Source organism: Thamnophis elegans, chromosome 11, assembly GCF_009769535.1.
Source record: "Thamnophis elegans isolate rThaEle1 chromosome 11, rThaEle1.pri, whole genome shotgun sequence".
NCBI lineage: Eukaryota > Metazoa > Chordata > Lepidosauria > Squamata > Colubridae > Thamnophis > Thamnophis elegans.
In genome coordinates, this window is record NC_045551.1 from 27,049,575 (window position 1) to 27,075,571 (window position 25,997).

Below are 25,997 nucleotides of genomic sequence, written 5' to 3' on the forward strand. Positions count from 1 at the left end.
AGCAGCTGAGTATGTGATCAGCAGCTGAGTATGTGATTATTATTATTATTATACAATTGTATCACAGCGGCCAGTTGTTTCGCCGGATTTGGCATTGGTTACTAGTCGGGCCCCACCCAGGGGCCTAGGACGTCATAACGTATTTTCGTAATATGTATGCAGATTATTTATTATTATTATTATTATTATTATTATTATTAACCTTTATATAAAATCCAAAATGGTTTCTAATCTTCCTTTCATGGGTGCCATTCAATATTCATATCCAGTTATTACCTATCATAACACTACACATTATATACATAATTATCATTAGCAATTATTTATTTAACTATATATATATATTATCACTAAATTTCGCTAAGTTTAGCTAGTTTTAAATTATACTCTTCCATCTATCAACCAGTATCTTTCCAATAACAAAACCGTGTCATACCTTCTGCCATTTGTTGCATCAGTCCTCTAATCAGCTCCTTAATCAGCTTTGTATGGACTCCTCTTAGCAACTCTTTGCTTATAAGATCTCTCATGGAATTTCGATGTCCTTCTTCTGTTTCCTTAATCTGCTTATCTTTGATTGTCGGTGGTGTTATCAAAACTATTGCTAATAAGGTTTCTCTCTTTAAGTCCATAAATTCTTCTATTTTTTCCTCTTCTGTATCTTCCCATCTGGGGTAAGTTTCTCCTCCATTTAATTCTTCTTTCAGTATTTCACTCTTTCCATTTTCAGAAACAAACCAATCAGCATAAGTATCAGCAATTTTAATTTCTTTATATTCATTTTCCTCTTCGATTTTTTGGATTTTAACCACTACTTTTTCCATTTGATGAACATCTTCAACTTCTCCATTATATTTTACTATTAGATGAACTAAGTACTCCAACTTCTCTATCCTCTCATTTGTATTTGATAATTTCTGTATTTCTGAGAATATCTTTTGCAGATTTAAAACTTCTTTCTGGTGTTGAAATTGTGCCATGATTTCCAGCTGACAAACACTGCTACTCTAGCTTAGAAGGTTTTAGCAGAATTAAGCATCACAATAACATTTCACCTTTCTCTGGTTAAGAATCTACTTTAAAGGAACAGTCTATGTGTTTTTCTTCTTCTTCTTATCACACTCTATAAACAAGCTGTGAGTCCTTGAAGTGCCAAGCCAGGATAATCAGTGAAAGAAGTATTTCATTTCCAATACACAACCATCTAGTTTCCGAGTAGCAGCAGCGTTACAATGTTAGAATATTACCACTTCTTTGTTTCTTTTTGTATCTTTTTGTACTTCAAGTTAAGAAAAAAAGTCCAATTCTTAAATGAGTTAGAAAAACACCCACAGTAATGAAAGAGGAAAGTTTAAGTCCATAGATTACGGAGAGTAGTAAAAGAAAAAAAAATAGAAGAAGGAAACTTAATCCGTTCGTTTTAAAAGGCTTGCATAAATTCCATCTGTAAAGATAGCATTTAAAAAGTAAGATAACCCACTGTTCAAAACCAGTCCAAATTTAATTCTGCCGCTTATTTCTTCTGTTCTCCAATTTAAATTAATTTTAAGTTTTTTTATAGGCAGTCACTTTTAAAACAGTAAAAATTCCTCACAGCTGAAATCACTTGCTCTTTCCGTATCCTTCTGTTTTGGAGCTGCCCCGACCTCATCAGCCATTTGGCTGGAATTTTTGTCACCGGCTTGAAGAACTTCTCTTGGATCAATCTGGGTCTTTGCGATGTCCCTGTGATCAGCAAGATGTATTCTTCCTGTTCACCATCTCTACAGGATGGTTTAGGTCCGTTTGGACCACCCAGAGACAAAAGTGTCGACTGCGATCTCAGAGCATTGAGATCGCACGTCATGTCGTTACGACTTCGGCTCCTCCCCTCCTCTGCCAGTGTATTCTTATGTTTAAAGTGTGCATGTATGTTATGTTGGTTGAAAATCCTCCTGAGCTTTTCAGATATTCTTCCAACGTATGGAATGACAATGTTGCTTCATTTGTTATTCTCTTCTTTGTCTGTTGTGGAGGAGCTCATGCTTGCATCTTTTTCTGGATGAAGGCCCACTTGGGATAGCCACAAGTTCTGAGTTCTGTCTCTTGTTCTTAACATCTTTTTAAACTCTCCTTTACAAAACTGGGCTATATATAGCTATATACATGTTTTGGGTTTTTTTTAAAAAGAAACTATTTCGAGGATTTCCTTCAGTGTTTTTTTTTTCATTTTGCCTTTGTTAACCACTCAATGTAGGCAAGATTAAAAATCAGGCACAGCAGGGATTCCAGGAATAATTCTTATTGTAGAAAAATAGAAGAACAGAACATTGAAAGTCTGCTGTATCTCTCTTTCTGTCTTGCTTATACCAAACACAATCAAGGCAGAGTATTTTAAATTTTATTTGCAGACTTTCTCCTTATAAAAGGGATTGAATAATAAAGCTAGCTGTACATTCTATCACAGACTTTGATTGTTTCACCCTGATCTCCAAGCTCTTGAATTACAACTAATTTCCTTGGATATGTCATTTCATTCCAGGTCTCCATACCCCTTTCCCCATTAGTTTCTCAGCCAAAATTAAATTATAATAGCTCTAAATGTATTGTTCTTCAGTTGTTATATTCTACACATGTGACTAATCCTATCCATTCTCCAATCTAGCTATTAAATCTGTTCTGTTTGTTGTTGTTTTTAAAAAAGGATTGAAAAACTTTTAAAAGACAATGGAAACTATAAACAGAAAAGGAAAGAAAAGAGAAGAAAAGAGAAACAAAGAAAGTATAGGAAAAAAGAACATAAAGGAAAAAAGAAGAAAACAAATATTCAAGTGATTTTTGATCTTTGTTTCCTATAAGGTTACATCAAATATCTCTTTATTGCAATAGCTCATCCCTTATGTGTCCATAAATCCGTAAATCATCAGTGTCAGAATACAATACATAAAATCTCTGAATTTTGTAGCTTACTTGGCAAAACAAATCAACTTTGCACTTGGTTTTGCTTCTAGGAATCTGAATTTCCTACATATTGTAGGACTTGATCTCTCTTTGAATTTTCTTTTTCCTATCACAAAGACTTTCTGGGCTTTAGCCACCTCTTTTGTAAATCCAGTAGGAAGTCCCTGTCCAGCTCATTCATTTTTATTTCCACTTTAACTGTCATCTCTGTTTTATAATCCACATTTTTTTCATTTTCCAGCTTTTCAACAGTTGTTTTATATTCTAATTTTCTACATCACAAAAGGCATTTTTAGCTCTTTATTCTTAGTTCTTAGAAGAAGGTACAGATAATCCTCAACTTACGACCACAATTGAGCCCAACATTTCTGTTGCTAAGTGAAACAGTTGTTTAGTGAGTTTTACCTCATTTTATGACCTTTCTTGCCACAGTTGTTAAGTGAGTCATTGCAGTTGTTAAGTTAGTAACATGGCTGTTAAAGTAATCTGACTTGCCCATTGACTTTGCTTGTCAAAAGGCTGCCAAAGGGGATTACTTGATTCTGGGCCACTGAAACTGTCATAAATATTAGTCAGTTGATCACATGACCCTAGGGATGCTGCATCAATTGTAAATGTGAAAAACAGTCACAGGTCACTTTTTCCAGTGCCGTTGTAATTTTAAAAAGTCTTTAAATGAACTGTTATACCTGTATTTTTTTTCAGGTCTGTCCTTTCTTTTGTAATAGTTTTAGACACAGAATAGCAATAGCAATAGTAGTTAGACTTATATACCGCTTCATAGGGCTTTCAGCCCTCTCTAAGCGGTTTACAGAGTCAGCATATTGCCCCCAACAATCCGGGTCCTCATTTTACCCACCTCGGAAGGATGGAAGGCTGAGTCAACCCTGAGCTGGTGAGATTTGAACAGCCGAACTGCAGAACTGCAGTCAGCTGAAGTAGCCTGCAGTGCTGCATTTAACCACTGCGCCACCTCGGAATACCAATAGAAGTATGTAACATTCCTGACATCGTAGCTGCAAGTAGTCTGTCCCCATTCTTCAAATATCTCTTGAAGTATTTCTACTATTTTACTACTTTATGTCATTTTGTCCCAATGCTCACAAAAAGGTCAGTTCTTCCCCTGCCTCTTTTCTTTTGTCATTTATTTCATTTTTTTAAAATTCCTAAGTTTATATCCATGTTTGTTCTAAATGAATGAAAAATCACCAGGCAGCTTTGCAAATATGCTATTTTGAAGACCTCTATTTGCTTCAAACTAGTAAAGTAGATAATTTCTGAATCTTCTGTCCTCTCCTTATCCAAAGGCATTCCATGAGGCTGAGCTACTCATAATTCGTTTTGTTATCTTTAATCATTTGGAGATTTGCTAGCTCACCATTCTTCACTCAGAAAACAAATCTTTTATATTTTCATGTACTAGAGTTCAGGTTCATCTTACTGATTTATTATATTCAGATATGAACAAATGGTAATTTTGACTTTTTATTTACTATTTGAATGTTATGAGGTTTCTACTGTCTTTTATTTACTTCAGGAGTCTTCAAGGCTATAGGATTCATTTTAAAATCTTCCTGTAAAATGCACATTCTTGGCTAAACACATTTTTATTATATATTATGAACTACAATGTGTCTTGTACCAACTGTCCATCATCCAGGTAAACCAAGAATGTTCTCAGACATCAAATCTCTTCCATTAACACAATTATATCTCATTTACTTGCAATACTCCTATTTTCCTTCCCTTCTTTCCATGGGTGTATACAGAGATGAGAATACATCTGAACTGCCATCCATCCCAATGGTTTCCAATCTTCCTTCTCAGATCTTTTGTAGTTTTCAATAATATCATTGTCTCCAATATAAAATAAAGAGGAAAAAATCATTCTTAGTAATTCTTGATAATAGTAACTCCATAAAAACAAACAAGAGGAAATAATTAATTAACCTGATCTCTCTTTGAATTTTCTGTCTGTTCTAGATACTGTACAAGTCATAGTGTATAACCACTAACTCCTTACAGCTTTTCTTGCAGACCTTAGTTATCTGTCTTAGAAACTATCTTCTTGTTTAAAGCATCATCTTTTCTTCTCCTAAAGCCTTCAGAAGTTTTCTTTTGTGAGTATAAAAGCTATTCTGAATATCAATTGTAGAGAATATCTTTGAGATTTCTTTTTTTTTTTCCATCCATGAGTCCATCCATTTTCCATCATAAATTGGATAAGAAGGTTAGTTTCTTCTTTACTGGATTTTTCTTTTGGAATGTTGTTTTTTCTGCCAGTTTCTGCTGAATGTCTCAATTATTTGTTCTGATAAATCTTTATCTTCTTTACCCTTTCATGAACTCCTGAAAATTGTGCAACATTCATCACTGGTGTCATTAGTTCCTAAAAGCCTTGTTCTCTATTACCAAATGTCACCCTCCATTCCCAATCTGCAGCATGAAACTAATGTGATGAAATTAGAGAGAAAGCTTTTGGTTCTCCCCTATTAAAATACAATGTTGATTTTTTTTTTTAAACTGGAAGCATTCCTTTTTCTCGCTAACTAATCACAAAGCCGGTGTGGCATCAAAACACTGCTAGTAGCTGTTCATGTAATGATAAACTTATACTTGACTGCTTCTTTACACACTTGATTACACTGGTTTTAGGGAAGTTTTTGCCGTCTTCAAATAGTATCACATTTGGGACATGGTGTTTTAAACATTCCATTTCAAATGGGAGTTATTTTTAAGCTTGTCTGAAAACATGATTATGCATTATTAGGTCTTAACATAATGCTTTAGAAAAAATCAGTTTGGACAGATGTTGATTTTAAAAATGCCATATGGAAAGTTATTGTCTAAAGGTTATATTTAGCAATATAGAAAGATATTGGTCTATTTGCCTAGACTGCCCAATAGCAATTCTCCAGTATCTCAAGAAGCTTTTTTTTCCAGGACATGTTACCTAGTTGAAGTCACTCAAGCAGAGCAGTTAAAGGTCTTTCTGTGAATACAATTGAAGCCTGACATTATTATTCAAATACTTGCTTTTTTTTCTAGTGTTGGTATTAAAGATCAATGTTTCAGGCAATTCTTGTAGCAAAATTGTATGCTTCCCTCAGTAAAATGGCATTGTTGATCTGAAGGTCATCTTTGTTAACCTTTTCATCTGAGGGATGTTCAATTCAGATGGTTAATTTGTAAGGAAAAATATTTTTCCCCCATTTTTTTTTCAGTGCAATAAGTATGCCAAATCAGGATTTCATTACTGATACACATTTTGTAACTTCTATTTGGATTACCACTTTTGGCTAACTATCAGGTCTGGATACTAATCATCAGTCTTGATGCAGGGGAACAAGGAAATTGGCTCCTACAAAATTGAAGCATTGTGTATTGGTCAGAGACATTGGTCCTGCAAAGGATTCTTGCTCAGCCCTATTTGGAAATTAGGGACTGGAGGTAGAATGTTTTGTATAACACAAATATATTTTGATGCAAAGATTTTGGTATCTTTAGAGGAAGAAATATTGTTATTGTTATCATCCTTATCCTCATGGTTATACAAACCACCATCCAATATACCTTCAGGTAAAGGTAAAGGTTTTCCTGTCCTGCCACGCCCGACTCCAGGAGGTGGTGCTCATCTCTGTTTCTTAACTGAGGGAGTCAGCATTGTCCAAACACATTCCCGTCATCATGTGGCCAGTATGACTTTATGCCAAGGTGCACAGAAAGCTTTATTCTATTTGTTAAGTATCATGTTTACCAGTCAATAGTTATTAATGTATAGCTTTGCTTTTCTTGTCTATAAAAAAAACCCTGCCATTTGGCATTGTGATTAATATCCCATAATCTTTTACTTTATAAGATCCTTTCCATGACTAAAACTCTGAATTAAGCTTAAAATCTCCATTTCGTCGGATCTGCAGCAATTGCTGTATGTGTGTATGTATGCATATGTGGATATGTCTGTTTCTGTACAGAATATTATTTTTTATTAAATTGATTATTTATGAACAATTCAGGATAGCACAAGTAAAGAATTTATTTAATCATGTAGTTTTTATTATAGGAAGATGCCCAGAGGTGAGTTCCTACCGGTTCGGACCGGTTCTCCTGAACCAGTAGTGTTGGCTCCAAACAGAGAGCAAACCGGTTCTCTGTTTTTGTTAAAAGAGGGTCCACCTCTCTGCCCCTGGGCTATACTTACCTTTATTCCAGCTTCCGAAGCCCAGTTGATCTGGAGCGACAGCTTGAATTGCCACTTCTCAGCTGTTTTCCCTTTTTTCTGACTTAATGTTTTGCTCAACTGCGCTATGTGCGTGCAGCGTACGTTTGGTGTGCATGCGGTCAGCAAACTGGTAGTAAACCGTTTAGGAACCCACCACTGTAGATGTCATGTTAGTCTAGGCTAGAAAAAAAATATCAGGATGTTTCTAGTAACATTGTTTCTGACTAATACAAATTATTAAAAGTTAAAAGCTTTTGTGAGCTTTATCAGCTCCACACAATGGCTAGATTGGGTGGTGTAGGATTTAAATTGATGAGGCAGAAGGAAAGAAAAGGGCAAGAAACATATGTTGGTTATATAGCTGTAGATTACAGAGAGACAGGTTATAAGTAATTTATCAATTAATAGTTGTAAAGCATTAAGAATACTTTATTAAGATCTTCTGAGATTGCCTTTTGACATTGATGATGGCATGTACAGTTCTGGTATAGAGTATTTTGGAAAGTTGAAATACTACAATACCACTTTATTTTTGTTTTGTACTTTGATACTGTATAAAATTTGTGTTTATACATACTTTTGTGCAAAGTTATTCCATTTGTTCCATGCAGAATCCAGAGGGAAATTCCTGGGAGATGATGGCATGTATATCATTAGGAAAGAAACATATGAAGGCAGGTGTAATCTTGTATGTGTATATGCTAGACTCTATGACGTTATTGTTGGGATACATATGGAGCCTAAGTTGACATCTGGATTTGTTGCAGATCTATTTAAGAGCTGTGGTGGTGCAGTGGTTAGAATGCAGCACTGCAGACTGTGTTGCTGACTGCCAGCTGCTAGAGGTTTGGCACTTCAAATCTCACTGGTTCAAGGCTGACCAGGCTTACATTCTTCCAAAGTCGGTAAAATGAGGACCCTATTATTGGGGGCAATATGCTGACTCTGTAAAGCATATAGAAGGGGCTGTAAAGCACTTCGAAGCAGTATATAAGTCTAAATGCTATTGCTATTTCCATTTTGCATACTTTCCTATGCTCTCAAAGTTCTATTCACTAGGAAAAGGGAAAAAATAGTTTTCCAATCTTTTTAGGAACTTAAGTTTTGACCCAACTTGTAAACAACTTTCTTAATTAAGTGTCTAAATTAAAAGCCCTTTAATCAACAAATGGATTCCACTTTTCTAAACTAAGACTCTTACCACTGTTTTGTTAATAGCATAAATAATTTAAAATGAAATGAAAATATAACTTATTTCTTTTTCTTTTTAATAAATATTTTAATAATATACGCATGCAGAGAGATAGGTAGATTACTATCTCTGAAGTCATCCTATGTTTTGCAATCCTTTCCTTTTATTTTATTTTTAGTGAACATAGTAGTAATCTTAAAATATTAAAAATAGATAATATCTAAAGCAGGGGTGTCAAACTCATGGGCCAGATGTGTCATGTGCTGGCCCTGCCCTGCCCCAATTTAGCGAAGGGGGAAAAAGTCCCAATATGTTATGTGATGATTGTCAGTCTTGGAAGCCATTTTGGGCCTCAAGCCTGCCACACATTCTACTGTGGGAAAATGGGAGCGGGGATTGGATAGAGCAGATCATTTTGCCCAGGACCTGGACTGACGTGGATGGGAGAAATCTTCCTTTGTGGCAGTGACTGATTGGACTATGTGATGGACTTGTGGGTGTTGGGCAGGGTCGTGAACTTTCAACTGGGTGGAGAAAACCAGGAAGCTTTCAGATTTGGGTTTCCCCAGATGTGCCAATCTCTGATAAAATCTAACTTTGAGGAAATCCAAGCCTTGGAGTTTTGTTTCATTGGGGATGTTATTTGGAACCCTGGCATTGATGCTGTGACGACATGAATTTGACACCCCTGATCTAAAGCATTGAGATTACAGACTCATCATTCAATTCACTGACATATGCGTCTGTCAACAAACTGAAATTTAGAGAAAGATTGTTTTGTATGATAGCTGTTGAAAGCCAAATAATTTAGAAACTCTTCTGATTACATTTGATAATGACAGCTTTATGTAGTATCAACTTTTCTTCATAAAGCTAAGGATTAAGTTCCATTGAATTATATGTAGTATACTATAATAGAATAGTATTTACAATGATATGTAATTATTATGCATTTTAAAATCTTTCTAATTATTAATATAAGTAGAAATAGTTAGTTTACGTAATTTGAATTTGAATACATAATCTTACCCTGGCTCTTAATGTTCTTTTTTAATATATAAATATGATTTTGTATTCAAACCATGAAATGCTATAGAGCCTCATCTAGAGGAGAAATATTTGTTTATTCATTGGGTGTCAGATAAGACTGACTCTTTGCTTTGATGATTAGTTTTTAAATTAAGAAGACTTATTCTTGCAGTTAATGAAGATCAGCACAGAACTACTGAAGGAAAAAAACTCATTTGTTAAACATGAAGTAGTTATTGATGGGGGTCTTGCACAAATTTAATATGAAAGAAACTGAAAATTGAAACTAGAAATATATCCCTAGCAGTTAATCCCATCACTACTTTAGTACCTTTCAAAAAGTTTCTTTGGTGATAATTCTGGGAACGTTAGTTTTAAGTATATCTTGGATGGACCAGTTGAGAAAACAGAATTAAAAGCTTTGAATTCTCCAAAATAAAAGAATCAGAAATTCACCTTACACAAAGAATCTATAGGCCTAGTGCAAAGACCAGTGACATGCGGTGAGGGTTACCGTTGGTGAGGCAAGACCACAGCAGCGGCAAGAAGCAACATCCCCGCCTCTGTGTCCGACAGGCGTCTCGCGTTTATGGCGGACATAAACGTGAGACGCCTGTCGGACACAGTGGCGGGAGTGTTGCTTCTCACCGCCGTCATGCTCCACCGCCTTGCCCCCCTGCCTCCTCCGACGAACAATCCTGCTGCCCTGGCCTGCAGCCAGCCCACCCACCCCCCGCCCGACCTGCTCCCTGATTGGACTCACCGTTCTTCTTCTTCTTCTTCTTCTTCTTCTTCTTCTTCTTCTTCTTCTTCTTCTTCTTCTTCTTCTTCTTCTTCTTCTTCTTCTTCTTCTCCTCCTCCTCCTCCTCCTCCTCCTCCTCCTCCCCCCCACTTGGTGCTGGGCTGGCTGCAGGCTGGGGCAGCAGGATTGTTTACCGGAGGAGGTGGGGGGGCAACGGTGGAGCACGACGGTGGCGAGAAGCATCTCAGATGGAGCCGGGACACCCAGAAGGCAAGCCGGCACTTTGGCATGCCTTTAAGTGCCGGCTTACCTTCTGGGTGTCTTGGCTCCATCTGAGATGCTTCTCGCCGCCGTTGCGCTCCACCGCCTGGCCCCCCCGCCTCCTCTGACAAACAATCCTGCTGCCCCGGCCTGCAGCCAGCCAGCTCACCCACCCCCCGCCTGACCTGCTCCCTTCCTGGACTCACCGCTCTTCTCCTCCTCCTCGTCCTCCCCACCCACCCAGCCCATTCCTCCCCCCGCCACCACTGTGTCCAACAGGCCAGGCGTCTCACATTTATGGCAGACATAAACACGAGACGCCTGGCCTGTTGGGACACAGCGGCAAGAACGTCCCTGCCGCCTCCACGCTCTGCCGCCTCACCCCCCCGCCTCCTCCGACCCTACCAGACGGCTGTGAAGAAAGAAACACACACACACATACACTCCACAATAAAAAATTACATATTTAATTTGAATCCCCCCCTCCCTCTGTCCGATCCACATACCTTTTCCATCTGTGGAAACTCTCTCAACTCTCCTCTTGTCCACCCAATGTAAGCGTGCTCAACGTAAGCATGCTCATAAGGCATGATTTGCTGCTCCCCGATCAGGAGGCAGGAGAATCAGTGCCTCTTTTGCATATGAAAGTTTTCACTTTTTAACTCTTTCTTAACTTTTAAAAGGCGAAAAATTCCTTATGCAAAGGAGGCCCCGAGTTCTGTGGCCTCCTCCTAGTTAATACTGAGAGCAGACACCAAGCCACTGTGACTTGAAATCTGGTAGCAACTACCCTGGCTTTAATTATTTAAAAAAAAAAAAAAATTCTTTCCTTTCCCTGAGGAGACTGGTGAGGCCCCGCCTCCCTTGCCTCTAGTGACTGCACATCCCTGGCAAAGACAAATCTATCATTCCTTCCTTCCTTCCTTCCTTCCTTCCTTCCTTTTTTCCTTCCTTCCTTCTTTCCTTCCTATACAGTTATTATCACATGACAATCATTCTTAGGATATTTTTTTTAAAATTTGAATGATGTAATCAACTTATTGATTTGCAAAACCAGTTAAATTCTTTAAGAAACTGGAACTGAAACAATGTTCAGAGTTATTTAAATCTATTCTCATATGGTAACAGAGCACTAGTGCCCATGCTGCCAATTTTAAACCTTTTGCTGAAGTTTCACATGTGTTCCAATTCCAGATAATAATTAGAACTCTCAGAAAAATCTCTTCGCTACTAGTTAGTGGATTTTTATAATTTATATAAGGTAATGCCAAATAAATTATTTGGAGGTTTAAATCAGCAGCTGGATAGACGGCAGTCTGACACAGATTATTATATGAAATGAATAGCCTTACTTGCATAAAACTGGAAGTTTGACATTAATTTCATTGTATTTCAATATTGTTCCATTCATATATTTCTTTTGTTTATTTTTGTTAATTTGCATTATCATTAATACAAGAGGTAAAATTCAAGATATTATTTATGTTCTAGAATATTGATGATCATCATTATATTATTAAAATATTTGGTTGTTATTTAATATACTTTATTAAATTTCAACAAAAGATAAAATAGAAAAAACCAGAAAAAAAATTAAAAGGGGAAATATAAGGGAGAAAAGTACAAGGATTAAAAAGAAGGGGGGGGAATTATAACTTCCACATTTTCCCCATCTAGTTCCAATTACAAAATACCTTAACCTTTTGTTTTAAAATTCAATAATACACAGTATTTATATCACTATAAACTATTCTAATTGTCAGATATCAAGAGTAAAGTTTCATTATTTTTTGGTTTCAAGTAAAGTATCCGACATGAGTTTCCAAGTAGAAACAAAGCTAGACAAGTTGTTGTTTTTTTAAATCAAAGTAGTCAGTTTCACCATCTCCACCAATTTCATTGACTTCACCATCCATATTTGCATTGAGGGAATCTGTATATCCTTCCATTTCTGCCCATGCAAAGGTTTCCTGCTGTTATCATATATAGAAATGAAATCCTATGTTGTCCCAAAAGTGTTTTTTCAAAAGATAAGTGGACTTCCTTTGTTTTTTCTTGAAGACATTTTGGTTCTCATCCAAAAAGCTTCTTCACTTCCCATATTCTTTTTTTTCAAACTGCTAATCCATCAAATTTAAAGAAAAACCTTGGATTTCGTTCGGTTGTACATTTCTATAAAGATTTCTCTGAATTAAAATACATATATCATCCCAATAATACTTAGCTTTCTTACATGCCTGTCAAAGGTGATAAAAAGTATCTTCAGACTGATTAAATTTCTAGCATGTATTTTCACATCATTATACATCTTTGATAATTTATCAGGTGTTCAAGACCAAAGATATATCATCTTATAAAAATTCTCTTTCAAGTTATAATTCAGTATGAATTTGAATTCCTTACTCCACATATACTCATATTGATCAAACATTTTATTATGTCCATTTTTACCCATTTAGTGTTACAGTATTTAACATATTCTTCCCCCGTATTCATTTTCCATTATACATCTTAGCAGTAGCATGTTCATAATTGGTTCATAGATCCAGGTCAGAATCAGGGTTGTTTCCCATTTGTAAAGTCAAAATTCTTCTTATCCAATTAAAATCTTTCTGTCAACTGAGCATAAAAAAATCATGGGCAAAGTAAAAGTAAAGTAAAAGACTCCTTTTCCAATGCTTTTCTAAGTTCTCCATCAAAAAATATCAATTAATCAGTGTAGGTCAACCAAGTTGGTGTGAATATCATTTATCTTCTAAAAAAAGGTTCTTGGAATGACAATCATAGAAGAATTTTGGGATTCAATCTTGCTTTAAACCTGTTCCAAAACTTCAATATGGCATGCCTAACAAAATGATTTTGAAAATGTATATTAGTCTTAACTTTGTGTTGTTACATTAGATAGGCAGGGCACCTAAATTTCAAATAATGTCCTTTCAACTCAAATAATCTCCTATTTCTCAGAGTCACCAATCTTCCATCCATGTCAAACAACAAGCAATAACATTAAAATATCTCTGTGGAACAGAAAGCTCTCAAAAATCTCTTTAGCTTCCAGTTGACAGCTTGCTCTATATTTACCGTTATGATAATTTACAAATGCTAATTGATGACACCTTTTCAACTGTTGGGTGCCTACAAGTGTTTCAAGTGGGAGTGATGAAGTCTGAATTTTCCATCAGTTACATTACGTTTTATATCAATGCAGCAATTCTGAAAGGGCTTGTAGAAATAATGCCTGTGAAGTAAAAAAAAAGTTTTAAAATATCAAATGAGAATTTGATAATAAAAATGATAAATTAGGACTTAGAGAGCTATATACTGTGAAATTCAAACTGTTCCAAGCGAATTGCTTTCAGCAAATCCAAGAAAATCTGAAGCTTATGAATTTGACAGCCTTATGAATTACAAGGCCACCTGCAAACATGGCTCATTTCCATTTTCAAAATCTGATAAAAAGATAAAAGTGTAAATGGGGTTTGCATGACAGGAAGCCAGATGCTTTTTTACATTTTCCCCATCCTCTGCAGAAAAAAAAACCCAAAATCCTTCTCATTTGTTAAACTATGAGATCTCTGAAGTCTGAGTACCCAAAGTGAAAAAGTTAGCTTCACCTACATTCTTGTTCAAAATCTTGTCCTATTCAATTAACTGTGCAGTACTTGCAGGTCTATTCATCATTATTTACCTCTTACTAAGTCCATAAAGAATTGTTATTTTGTGCATTATTTAAGAAGATAGAGAATCAAATGAATTTATGAATTATTATTCTTAGCAGCTAGGGGTTTTTTTGAGAATTTTTTTTATTGTTTTAGTTAAACAAAAACACACACCAAAAAAGAACCATTTTTCGCTACATCTTGTAGAAAGCGTATTGGTTACAAATATATTCCGTGTGTTTCTTCCACAATCCTTACATATACTTCATTCAAATCGAGTTGTACATTTTAAGTCAAGAAAGAAAAATTATGTATTTTACTATCCCTGTACCACAATTCTCATTTGGTTACCATTATTTAAACATGTTTTTATCTAGAATCATTTATATTTAAAGACACAACCACCTACTGGCATTCATTTGCAGTTTCAATAGATCTCCAATAACATTACACCTTTATGACATATTCTAAAACAAATTCAGTTAAGTAAGATATCTAAGCATCCCCCCCCCATAACACACCTGTATGTGTCATTAAATATTATCCATTAACATTTCCTTGTTATTATTGTAGTTGACTAAAAGTTATTTACTGTTTATCTCACCTCTCCTCTCCACAGGCCTGCAAAATGTTATATCTTTATAGCCGTCTGTAAACAATGATTTATTACTAAGATTTATTTATAGGACTTTTCCCTCAATCCCAAATTAGTTAATTATGTACTAAGAAAATAAACATTAGACACCTAAGACAATCTAAGAGATGTTAACATTTCTCCTTAACAATCACCAAAAGTATACATTAGCATTTCTATGGCCTGGTTATTTATCCTAACTAAGGTTATCATTTCACTATTAGTATCATAGTAAATTATATGTTAACAAAAAAACTTTCAATGATAGTCTAGGACAGTCTATAAAGTACTAAGATCTCTACTTATTAATCATCAATAATTAACTAGCTTTTTTCCATCAACTAGCATTATTAACCAGTGTCTTTCCAGTAACAAAATGGTGTTTCCTCTCTCGCCAGCTGTTGTGTCGATTCTCTTTCCAGGACCATTCCAGGTTTAAGGCTTCTCTCCGCACTTTGTAGCTTAAACAATCTCTCATGTAGTTTTGTTGCCCTTGAGTTGTTATTAATGTAAGCTTAACTTTGGTTGTCAGGTTTATTTCTGAACAGATTTGTCTTATTAACGCCATCTTTTTCGCTCTTTCTTTTTCTCCTGCATCTTGGAGTTTGGAGTGACGCACCAAATTATCAAAGTCACTTTTCCAGCTTCCTTTCTTTCCATCTTCACTCACGTTTATTCCATTCATAAGTTCATCTAACTTCTTATCTTTGTTTTCTGTATTTTCATTCATTTCTTTAGTTTCTGGGGCTGCAACCCCATCATCTTTTTTTGTGACACCCCATAGTCTGTCCCATTGTCAAATCTCTCAAGTCCTTCTGAGATGTTTTGAAGTCCAGCCAAAATGTTTTGAATTATCGAGTTTTCTTCATGTGAGTTTTGATCCAGTTTTTAGAGTAAAAAGAAATATAAAGAAAAAGCAAAGAAAGAAATTTGGTACTTTCTGCCACTCTAGCCTGTCACAAATTTTGAAGAATATATCTATTTTTATTTTAAATCTTAAGCAAATGTTCTTTTATGGTTTTCAAAGAAGGAGGGTTCTAATCTTTTTCTTTTCTTTTTCAATTCTTGCCAAAATATTTTCCACTCACACCAGCAGTAGACTTATTTGTGACCTTGGATCTTTATCAGATTTTAAAAACAAGTTCCAAACACTTCTGTTGCAAAGTCAGTGTAGTCAGATAGGAGTGAACAAAGGATACATTGTTACAACAGCAGAAGGAAAAAAACTTCAGACTTGGGCTTCCAAGTGGCAGATTCAACTATTTTAAGAACTTTTTCCTTAAGTATCTTTAATATGATATTGTAACAAGTAGAAGGAGAAATTTATTAAAGTAAAAAAAAAGTTTTAATTTAAGCCAAAAAAGTTAAAGTAGTAAAAAGAAATAGAGAAAAAAAAGATCCCTTCATCTCAAGCAGAGAAACAGGAAAAGTTGCAATCACTTCAATCCACAAAAGATCGTTATAAGCAAGAGCAAAAAACTTTCTAAGGCAGTCCAATAGGGATTAAATACGCTTGTTCTTGCTTAAGGGACTAATTTAGCTTAAGAAAAGAGTTTCTTGGGGCAATCTTCTAAAAGAAAAGAAAAAAAACTCACCAGATGGAAACACTTTCACTTCTCTTTCTGGAGCCATCTCCAACTATGTCAGCCTGGGGGCTGCCTGTTTGCCACCAGTTGGAAGCGCTTCCCTTGGGTCGATCAGGGACTTTGCGATGTCCCTGCGACCAGCAAGGTCTTGTCTTCCCAGTCACCATCTCTTCGGGACGGTTTAGGTCCTGCTGGACCGTCCAGGGGCAAAAGTGTCATTGGCAGATTCGGACTGTTGAGTCCGCACCAGGGGTGGGTTCTTGCCGGTTCGCACCGGTTCTTGCGATCCGGTTCGTCAGTGAACCCGGAAGTAATTAACTTCCGGGTTCCTAGCTCCTAGCCCCTGTCGCTGGGTGCCTGCAGGGTTTTTCTTTTTAAAAAACGCCTCTCTGGATGATCTTGAAAACCTGCAAGGTTGCTTTGGAAGGGGACATATGGGCAGCATTTTCCCCTGCCCCCCTCCCCGGGAGCCTGCAGTTTTAAAGCAAGCCTTTGCACAGTAAAGAAAATCTCACGAGCGAGAGAAGTTCTTACTTGCTTTTACTGTGAAGTTGCGGAAGCTTCCAAGGCTATAGGCAAGCAGAGATGGGGTGGGGGAATCCCTCGCAGGTTTTCAAGATCATCTGCAGAGAGGCATTTTTTAAAAAGAAAATCCTGAAAAGGATTTGGAGAGATTTGCAACTGGTCTTTGGTGGGGGGGAATCCCCAAAACCAGGAGTACAGCCCATTCCCCCTCCCAAGAAGACTGTTTTCTTTTTAAAAAACCCCTCTGCAGAAGCTTCTCTGTGGAAGCTTCCAAGGCTATAGGCAAGCAGAGATGGGGTGGGGGTTTTCAAGATCGTCTGCAGAGAGGCATTTTTTTAAAAAGAAAATCCTGAAAAGGATTTGGAGAGATTTGCAACTGGTCTTTGGTGGGGGGGGATCCCCAAAACCAGGAGCACAGCCCATTCCCCCTCCCAAGAAGACTGTTTTCTTTTTAAAAACCCCTCTGCAGAAGCTTCTCTGTGGAAGCTTCCAAGGCTATAGGCAAGCAGAGATGGGGTGGGGGTTTTCAAGATCGTCTGCAGAGAGGCATTTTTTAAAAAGAAAATCCTGAAAAGGATTTGGAGAGATTTGCAACTGGTCTTTGGTGGGGGGGAATCCCCAAAACCAGGAGCACAGCCCATTCCCCCTCTCAAGAAGACTGTTTTCTTTTTAAAAACCCCTCTGCAGAAGCTTCTCTGTGGAAGCTTCCAAGGCTATAGGCAAGCAGAGATGGGGTGGGGGTTTTCAAGATCGTCTGCAGAGAGGCATTTTTTAAAAAGAAAATCCTGAAAAGGATTTGGAGAGATTTGCAACTGGTCTTTGGGGGGGGGGAATCCCCAAAACCAGGAGCACAGCCCATTCCCTCTCCCAAGAAGACTGTTTTCTTTTTAAAAACCCCTCTGCAGAAGCTTGAATTCCAGAACTCTTCCATGCCCTCCCTCCCCGTTTCATGGCAGCCGAAGCAACAGTGAAGCAGAGGCTGACACTCCTTGTTTAGGTAATTCTGAGGTGGTTGATGGTTCTGTGAGTGCCTGTCCTTTATAATTTTCCACATTGCCTTGATGGTTTTTATTCCAGTGACTTTGTCTTCCCTGTTCTTAGGCTTAGGAAAAAAAAAACTGGTTTCATTGGCAGTCTTTTTTTTTTGGGGGGGGGGATTTTTATTTTTTTGGTGTTTTCCTAGCACTGTCATAGTTTGTGGGTGTGGGTGGGTGTGTAATGTCCCGCAGTTATCTATGCATTAATAATGATCTAGTAATATTAATAATATCTAGTAATTAGTAATATCTAGTAATAACATCGTCTTGGCCACTCCCACCAGGTCACATGGGTGGCAAGCCACTCCCATCTGGTCACATGGGCAGCAAGCCACTCCCACAAAGGAGGCCACGCCCACAGAGTAGGTTCGAACAATTTTTGAAACCCACCCCTGGTCCGCACAATGTAATGTTGCAATGTTGGCTCCTCCTCCCCCCATTAGCAGCTAGTTTTATGTTCATGCTGTCAGTAGGTGTTTTAAAGACTGGGAGCAGGCTACAATTAGAAATATAAAATGAAAATAGAAAAATCAATAACATCCCTATAAGAAGAATATGACATCACGAAATAGGCGGAAAAATGATCAAGTGTCCCCAAAAGCTCATAACTTTTCAAAATACCTGGGATTTTAATCAAGGGTGGTATTCACTTATCTTCCCTACTGGTTCACAAATCTGAGTGCACATCTGTGCATGCTTTCAGCCTTCTGTGCATGTGCTTTGGCTTTAAAAAGTGCCTAAATGGGATACCATACAGCCAGGGCGGGGCCACCTGCAATTTCCACTACTGGTTCATGTGAACCGATCCAAACCAGCAGAATACCACCTCTGGTTTTAATGTTCCAAGGCAGAAGACTCCCACTAAGAACTTTGAGTATAGAGCCCCTTTACATAGCTTTCCTTCAGATGGCAGACAGTTCAGACTTCATTGTTGTTAACTGGTGTTACATCTGCTACTGTGTGCTGAATCAAAAGGTTTCCATGCAATTTTCAAGAGTTGACTGATATAAAACAAACCTTAATGGTCTTGTCATTAGATGACAAGATCACAACCTAGAGAAAAGGGGTTGTTTTTCACAACTGGTACAAAGCATATGATTGTGAAAAGGTCATAGTCTCTATCTGCTATTCATGTTTGCTATAGGAGAATAAATGTGAAAAAAATAAAAATTGCCACACTTCATTTTCCTGACGGAAAAAATAATTGGGTCCTTAAAGCTTGTATTAATTACATTTAAGTAGAACGGTAAGCTTTTGAAAATCAGAAGAAGAAAATATTTTATATGCATGTCCAATAACTCATTCCTTGACCAGTGAATATTCTTTCCTTCCTTCCTTCCTTCCTTCCTTCCTTCCTTCCTTCCTTCCTTCCTTCCTTCCTTTCTTTTTTTTTAATTTTTAGGTTTCCTAAGTACTGGAGACCAAGCAGCAAAAGGCAATTATGGATTACTTGATCAAATTCAAGCTCTGAGATGGATTGAAGAAAATATTGGATCATTTGGAGGAGACCCCAAAAGAGTTACTATTTTTGGATCAGGAGCTGGAGCATCTTGTGTTAGTCTCTTGACATTATCTCACTATTCAGAAGGTAACCATTTTCCATGTTAAATAATATAATTGTAATAGTCATAAAGTAAGAATGGATTGCAAAATCAGTAGGAATTAGTTCCAGAAATCACTACAGGTAATGCTCAACCACAATTGAGCCAAAAATTTATATTGTTAATTGAAATATTTGTTAAGTGAATTTTACCTCATTTTACAACTTTTCTTGCCACAGTTGTTAAGTAAAACAGTAGTTTTTAAGTTAGTAATGCAGTTGTTAAGTGAATTTACTTTATCAGAAGGTCGCTAAAAGCGGTCCCATAACTCCAAAACACTGCAACATTCATAAATGCATGCCAATTGCCACGTGTCCGAATTTTGATCACAACTCTATGGAGTTGTGTTGGGTCATAAGTAGAAAATGTCATAATTTATTTTTTTCAGTGTGTCTATAACTTCTAATGGTCACAAATGGTCAAGGACTACCTGTATTTGTTTATTTTATTTATTTATAATTGAATTTATATTGCTGCCTATTCACCCATGGTGACTCAAGGTGTTTTACAAAGTATAAAACCCCATTTAAAACAGTAAAACTAATAAGACTCCAATAACTTAATATAAGAGACATGGTGGCTCAGTGGCTAAGGCGCTCAGCTTGTCGACCAGAAACGTCAGCAGTTCAGTGGTTTGAATCCCTAGCGCCACGTAATGGAATGAGCTCCTGTTACTTGTCCCAGCTTCTGCCAATCTAGCAGTTGGAAAGCATGTAAAAATGCAAGTAGAAAAATAGGAACCACCTTTGGTGGGAAGGTAACAGCATTCAGTCATGCCAGCCACAAGGAAGTGAACCAGAATAGCACAAGGCCTTCCACTCCCATCTCCCGAAGCCGCTCCAGGAGAATACCATGGCTGATGGTATTGAAAGCTGTGGAGAGGTCAATTAGAGTAAGGATAGATGCACTACACCCATCCCGCTCCTGCCAGAGATCATCCAAAAGTGTAACCAATGCCATTTCTGTCCCAAACCCAGGCCTGTATCCTGATGGGTAAGCAGTCAAGGTAACCCATTTCATCCAGAAACCTCTGGAGCTGCTGCACAACCACCTACTCAACAACCTTCCCCCAAAAGGGGAGATTGGAAACAAGTCGGAAATTATCCAACTGGGTGGAGTCCAGTGATGGCTTTTTAAGAAGAGGGTGGACCACAACCTCCTTAAAATGATGGGACACTGCCCCCTCCGGCAGTGTCCCATCATTAATTACTGTCAGAGTCCACCCACCTGTCATCTCCTGTGAAGCTTTCACAAGCCAGGAGGGGCATGAGTCTTAAGACACAGGTGCTTGCACGCATACTCGCTAGGATCCTGTCCACTTCCTCAGGAACAACAGGGTCAAACTGTTCCCAGATAACAGGGCAAGAAGCTGCCTCAGGGGCTTCTGCCAGACTAGCAACCCTGCTGGCACCTAACTGGGAATGAAGTCTAGCAATTTTGTCTTCCAGAAAATCTGCAAATTCTCAGCGCATCCCTTCAGGTGGACCTCAATCTCCTCCTTCCCCAGGAGGAGGAGGCTCATCTTAAAGAGGGTTGTTGGGTGATTATCTGCAGATGCAATTAGTGTGGAGAAGTATTTACACTTCGCTGCACGAATCGCCATGAGGTAGACCTTAATAGCAACTCTTGTGCGTGTTTGATCAAGTTCATCCCCTTGTTTTCCACTAGTGGCGTTCTAGATGTCTCCTCATACATTTCATCCCTCTTAGTTCCTCTGTATACCATGGGGTACAGAGAGGTCTATGATTGAGGAGAGGTTGCATGGGTGCAATCCTATCCAGAGGCTCAGTCACCTTCCTATTCCAAACAGTGACTAAGAGCTCGGCAAAACTGCATAGTAGATCTGCAGTTATAATCCCGAGCTCCTTCTGGAACCCATCCAGGTTTGGTGTGGACCAATCTAATAGATCCTGTCTCCCTGCGGGGGGAGGGGTTCAGCTCTTGAGAGACTCATTGCCACCAGACTGTGATCTGTCCATGACAAGGGGACCAAAGACAGGACAACCAATTCCAGGTCACGTAGGCACTGTTCTGACAAGAACACCAAATTGAGTGTGTGACCACTATTCCTAGTCGGGCCCTGGATGACCTGGGACAGGCCCATGGAAGTCATGGTTTCCATGAAATCTTGGGCTACTGCTGCCCCCAACCCCAGGGATGACAGGTTGAAATCCCCCAGGACTATGAGCCTGGGGAATTCCACCTCTAGCCTTGCGGTGAGGTCCAGGAACCTGGGTAGGGAAGCTGCCACGCTGCTGGGTACAGCAGTGGCAGCAATGCCACCTGATCCCTTGAGCCAACCTAAGAAAAAGGGTCTCACAGCCAAGCAGTGCCCCTGGATGTTACTAGAGATTCTCTTATAACAACAGCCATACCTTTCCCCGGCCCTGAGATCTAGATTGGTGCTATGCTTGATAACCCACTGATTACATTTCTATGAGGGGCAAACCTCCCTCTGGGCCCAGACAGGTCTCGGTGATACAGGCCAGATCAGTCTTCTCTTCAAGGATCAAATCAGCAGTAAGGCTAGCCTTATTGCAGGCTGATCTGACATTTAAAAGCAGCAGCCTGAGACCAGGGCCACCACAGATCTGCTGACTAGGTAAATGAGGTGAGTACAAGGGGGCAGAACACAAGACTGTGTTTCCCGTTGTGAGATCTAAAATCGAAAAATTCTCACAATGCAGAAAATAAGTCTGGTTTACAATTCAAAGGTTTATTTAAGAAAAATGAAAAAGTGGTTGCAATTGCAGCCTCCTAGTCTCTTCCCAAATTGGATTGAGAACAAGGAGAGCAAAAAAACAATACTCTACATTTTATACTTTCTACACAATGCATGCTACGCCTAATAAGCCCCCCCATCTACTAAATCATTCCTTTAATTTTACACTACAAAGGGTCAGCGTGACCCTTCCTGCAGAATCCCAGTGATTTTATCTTTGTTTCCTTGTGGCTTCACTCTATGCAATGAATGTTCCTATCTCACCAAATGGTGACCTTGCCTCAGCGTATGTTTCTGTTTTTCAACGGAAGTTAGTTTTTTAGCAAGTCATCACGTACTGTTTTACTGAGCACATTTGTTAGTTAATTTGTCATAGGAAGAATTCTATAGCTTATTGATATATTTAATACTTTTATAAAGGAGCAACTCATTATTTATTTCCTTCAAATCCATCCTTTTTTCTTTTTTACCTGAATTACTCTTTTACACTTGCAACATTTCATAGCTTCCTATTTTCTCTCTTGGCTTATGCCGAAACAAGATTTTATATTCCAAATCCTCTGTCCCTAGCCTCTGCCATTATTAATATGGCTTCCTTTCTCCCACTTTCTATTAACGTTGTTATTAAGGTCATGCTACTCATGGTCCTTTTTATTAACATTTGTATGAGGGGAATCAAATATGGTAAAAACATAATATCCAGGAATCCTAATATTGCAAATTTTACTAGTTCTTCCCAATTTTTATATCACTTGGTTGTACAACTCATTTTTGCTCAGACCTTATTTGATCAAACATCATATACAGTTAGTTTTTGTTCAATGGGGAGAAGGAAAAAGCTTGGCTTTATTATTCCTAATATACAAGATCTATACCACCCCTTGGGTTGATACCCATAGGTATCTCCTTGCCCTATGATGCACTAGTTAGAAGGTCATGAGAATAAGTGTTTTTGTAATATATGGATTAAATAAATAAAACAATAAGAACCAAATGATCTTCATAATTACTAAGTAATTCTGTCACATAGTGAAATTCCATTTTAAAAAATACAGCATCCAAAAATATTTTGCCACAATTATTAGACTGGTCAACCATGCATATTGCAAAAGAAAAGAAGAAGATATACATTTGTGCTAGCCTGCACAATATTCTATTGAAATATTCTACTCCACTATTCTATTTGAAATTGACGATTGGATCACTCCTTTGAGTAAAATCTTCAGACTCGATTGTCAAATCAGTTCTCTGTTTTGAAGTAACTTATGTATAAGAGATTTTGTGAAGTTTAGCAAATCCCAGATATAAATGTCAAAAGCATTACAGGGTTTTTAAAAAAATAAAAAAAGTTATTGTTGCCAGATAACAATTGCTATCAACGTGTATCTATGTTAGCAAGAGGCAGTAACATCTGGCTCCGTAGATGGTCTCAGTGAAAATTGGAGTCAATTATTTCAATGTACTGTACATTTCAGAAATAATTTCACCCCCTAGATATTCACATTGGGGTTTTCATTTTTTTATATAATGAACATTGAATATGAGAGGAAATATAGCTACCATTTGGCAAGTAGACTGCAATAGTGTTTTGTTGACATTGTTCTAAGCAAACTGAACTGTGCTTTCACTTAATCGGTACTTCTTCTTGATATTATAAATATTTCTTTTGCTTTGTCAATTTTGTATCTGTGTGTGTGTGTGTGTATTTTAATTTTCACTTTTGCACCTGCAGGTCTGTTCCAAAAAGCAATCATACAAAGTGGAACAGCCCTGTCCAGCTGGGCAGTGAATTACCAGCCTGCCAAGTACACTGCAATTTTGGCAGAAAAAGTGGGCTGCAACACTTTGGACACTACAGACTTAGTTGAATGTTTTCGGAATAAGAACTACAAAGAACTAATTCAGCAAACAATCACACCAGCTACATACCATATTGCCTTTGGGCCTGTGATTGATGGGGATGTAATTCCAGATGACCCACAGATTCTAATGGAACAGGGAGAATTCCTCAACTATGATATAATGCTAGGTGTAAATCAAGGAGAAGGTTTAAAATTTGTAGATGGAATTGTGGATAATGAAGAAGGCATATCTCCGAATGATTTTGATTTCTCCGTATCTAATTTTGTGGACAATCTATATGGTTATCCAGAAGGGAAAGATACTCTAAGAGAAACCATTAAATTCATGTACACAGATTGGGCAGACAAGGAGAATCCTGAAACACGAAGGAAGACCCTGGTAGCACTTTTTACTGACCACCAATGGGTTGCACCAGCTGTTGCCACAGCAGACCTCCATGCTCAATATGGTTCTCCAACATACTTCTATGCATTTTATCACCATTGCCAAAGTGAAATGAAACCCAGTTGGGCTGATTCTGCACATGGTGATGAAGTCCCTTATGTGTTTGGTATCCCCATGATTGGTCCTACTGAATTATTCAACTGCAACTTTTCAAAGAATGATGTCATGCTCAGTGCGGTTGTTATGACCTATTGGACAAACTTCGCCAAAACAGGGTAGGATGACACCTAACATTTTAAGCATATCATTGCTTTATAATGATATAGTTATAATGATAACATCTTCTCTTTTGATATTTTTATAAAACCCTTCTCATTGGACCTGCCCTTGTTTCACAGTGGACACCTTGCTATAGAAGGAAAGCAGTATTTTCCCAATATAATGTACAATCAAGGCTAGCTTAACGTGATGTAGATTTTTGGGACTATGACCATTATATATGTGAAATGATTAGGAGTCATTATTCTTTCTTTTTACAAATTATTCTGAATAGCTTTCACGACCTTGGAAGGTACAGTCCATACCTGTATACAGTCAAATATAATCATCTTTATCGAAAATAGGCCTTGTTCCACCAACCCAGTTTAAAAGAGGCAAGGCAGTAAAGCAGATTCATCATTCATAGGTATTATTAGGACTACAGATCATATTTCTTGCCATTCAACTTCTGGCAATAAAAGTACATTTATTTGGAAGAATTGCAATACAAAATATAATTCAGTAATCAAACACATTTGATTTCTGTAGACAGATATTGCTATGGCTAAGAGATACCTTTGTCACATTAAATTGTTTCATAGATAGCAACAATGTGGTTAGTTTGTCTATTTCAGCCTTGTTTTCTCACCATTTCATATTCCCATAACACCTAGGGCATATGATGTGTTACAAAGAAAAAAAAAAGATTTAATCAAGACTGCCACTATGGTTTCTTTATAGAATTAATTGGTTGCCTTTTTAAAATTAAAGGGTAAAAGATCATATATATGTTTGCCTTCATCTAGGTATATGATTAATTTTAAAATTAATATTTAATTTCTTAAATGTGAAAGCTCCCAATATATTTTTAAAGCATATGAAAGGAACATAATGCTACAATAGATCAGAGGAACTTACCAGTAAAGCTAACAGAAAACATTTTATATAAATATCTTAATTAATGCAGTATTTTCCCCTCTAGATAGGAGTGATGGTTGTTGTTTTGTTTCAGGTTTTGAAACTTTCTTTTTCGTTCTCTTTTCTTGTCTTAGTATTGAATTTTAAGAAAGGTCCTTGCAGTGCACCAAGGGCCAATAAATCTTTCCAGTGAACCTTTATGGCAAATCCAAGCTTTCTGAACAGCAGCTCTACTGCAGTGCAGAAAATGGTACGCAGCAATATTGGACAGTTCAGAGAAAAACATAGTGTCCTGATTCATTCAGGAGCTTAAGTGGCTTTCATAGGATTTAAGAAAGTCAGACTGGCATAGTACATACCATCAGAAAAAGCAAGCAATTGTTTCTGTTCCACAAAGACATCAGGAGAGAACATATCCTTCTCT

General features: G+C 37.5%; 1 protein-coding gene across 1 annotated transcript in view; it reads left to right on the forward strand.

The window, feature by feature from the left end:
• The window catches only part of NLGN4X (neuroligin 4 X-linked), a 233,906-nt gene that overhangs the window by 200,196 nt on the left and 7,713 nt on the right, over positions 1-25,997 (forward strand). The window contains exons 4-5 of the mRNA XM_032227020.1: positions 19,230-19,415; positions 23,883-24,672. Coding sequence (XP_032082911.1) covers positions 19,230-19,415; positions 23,883-24,672 — 976 coding nt within the window. The remainder of the gene's footprint in view (positions 1-19,229; positions 19,416-23,882; positions 24,673-25,997) is intronic.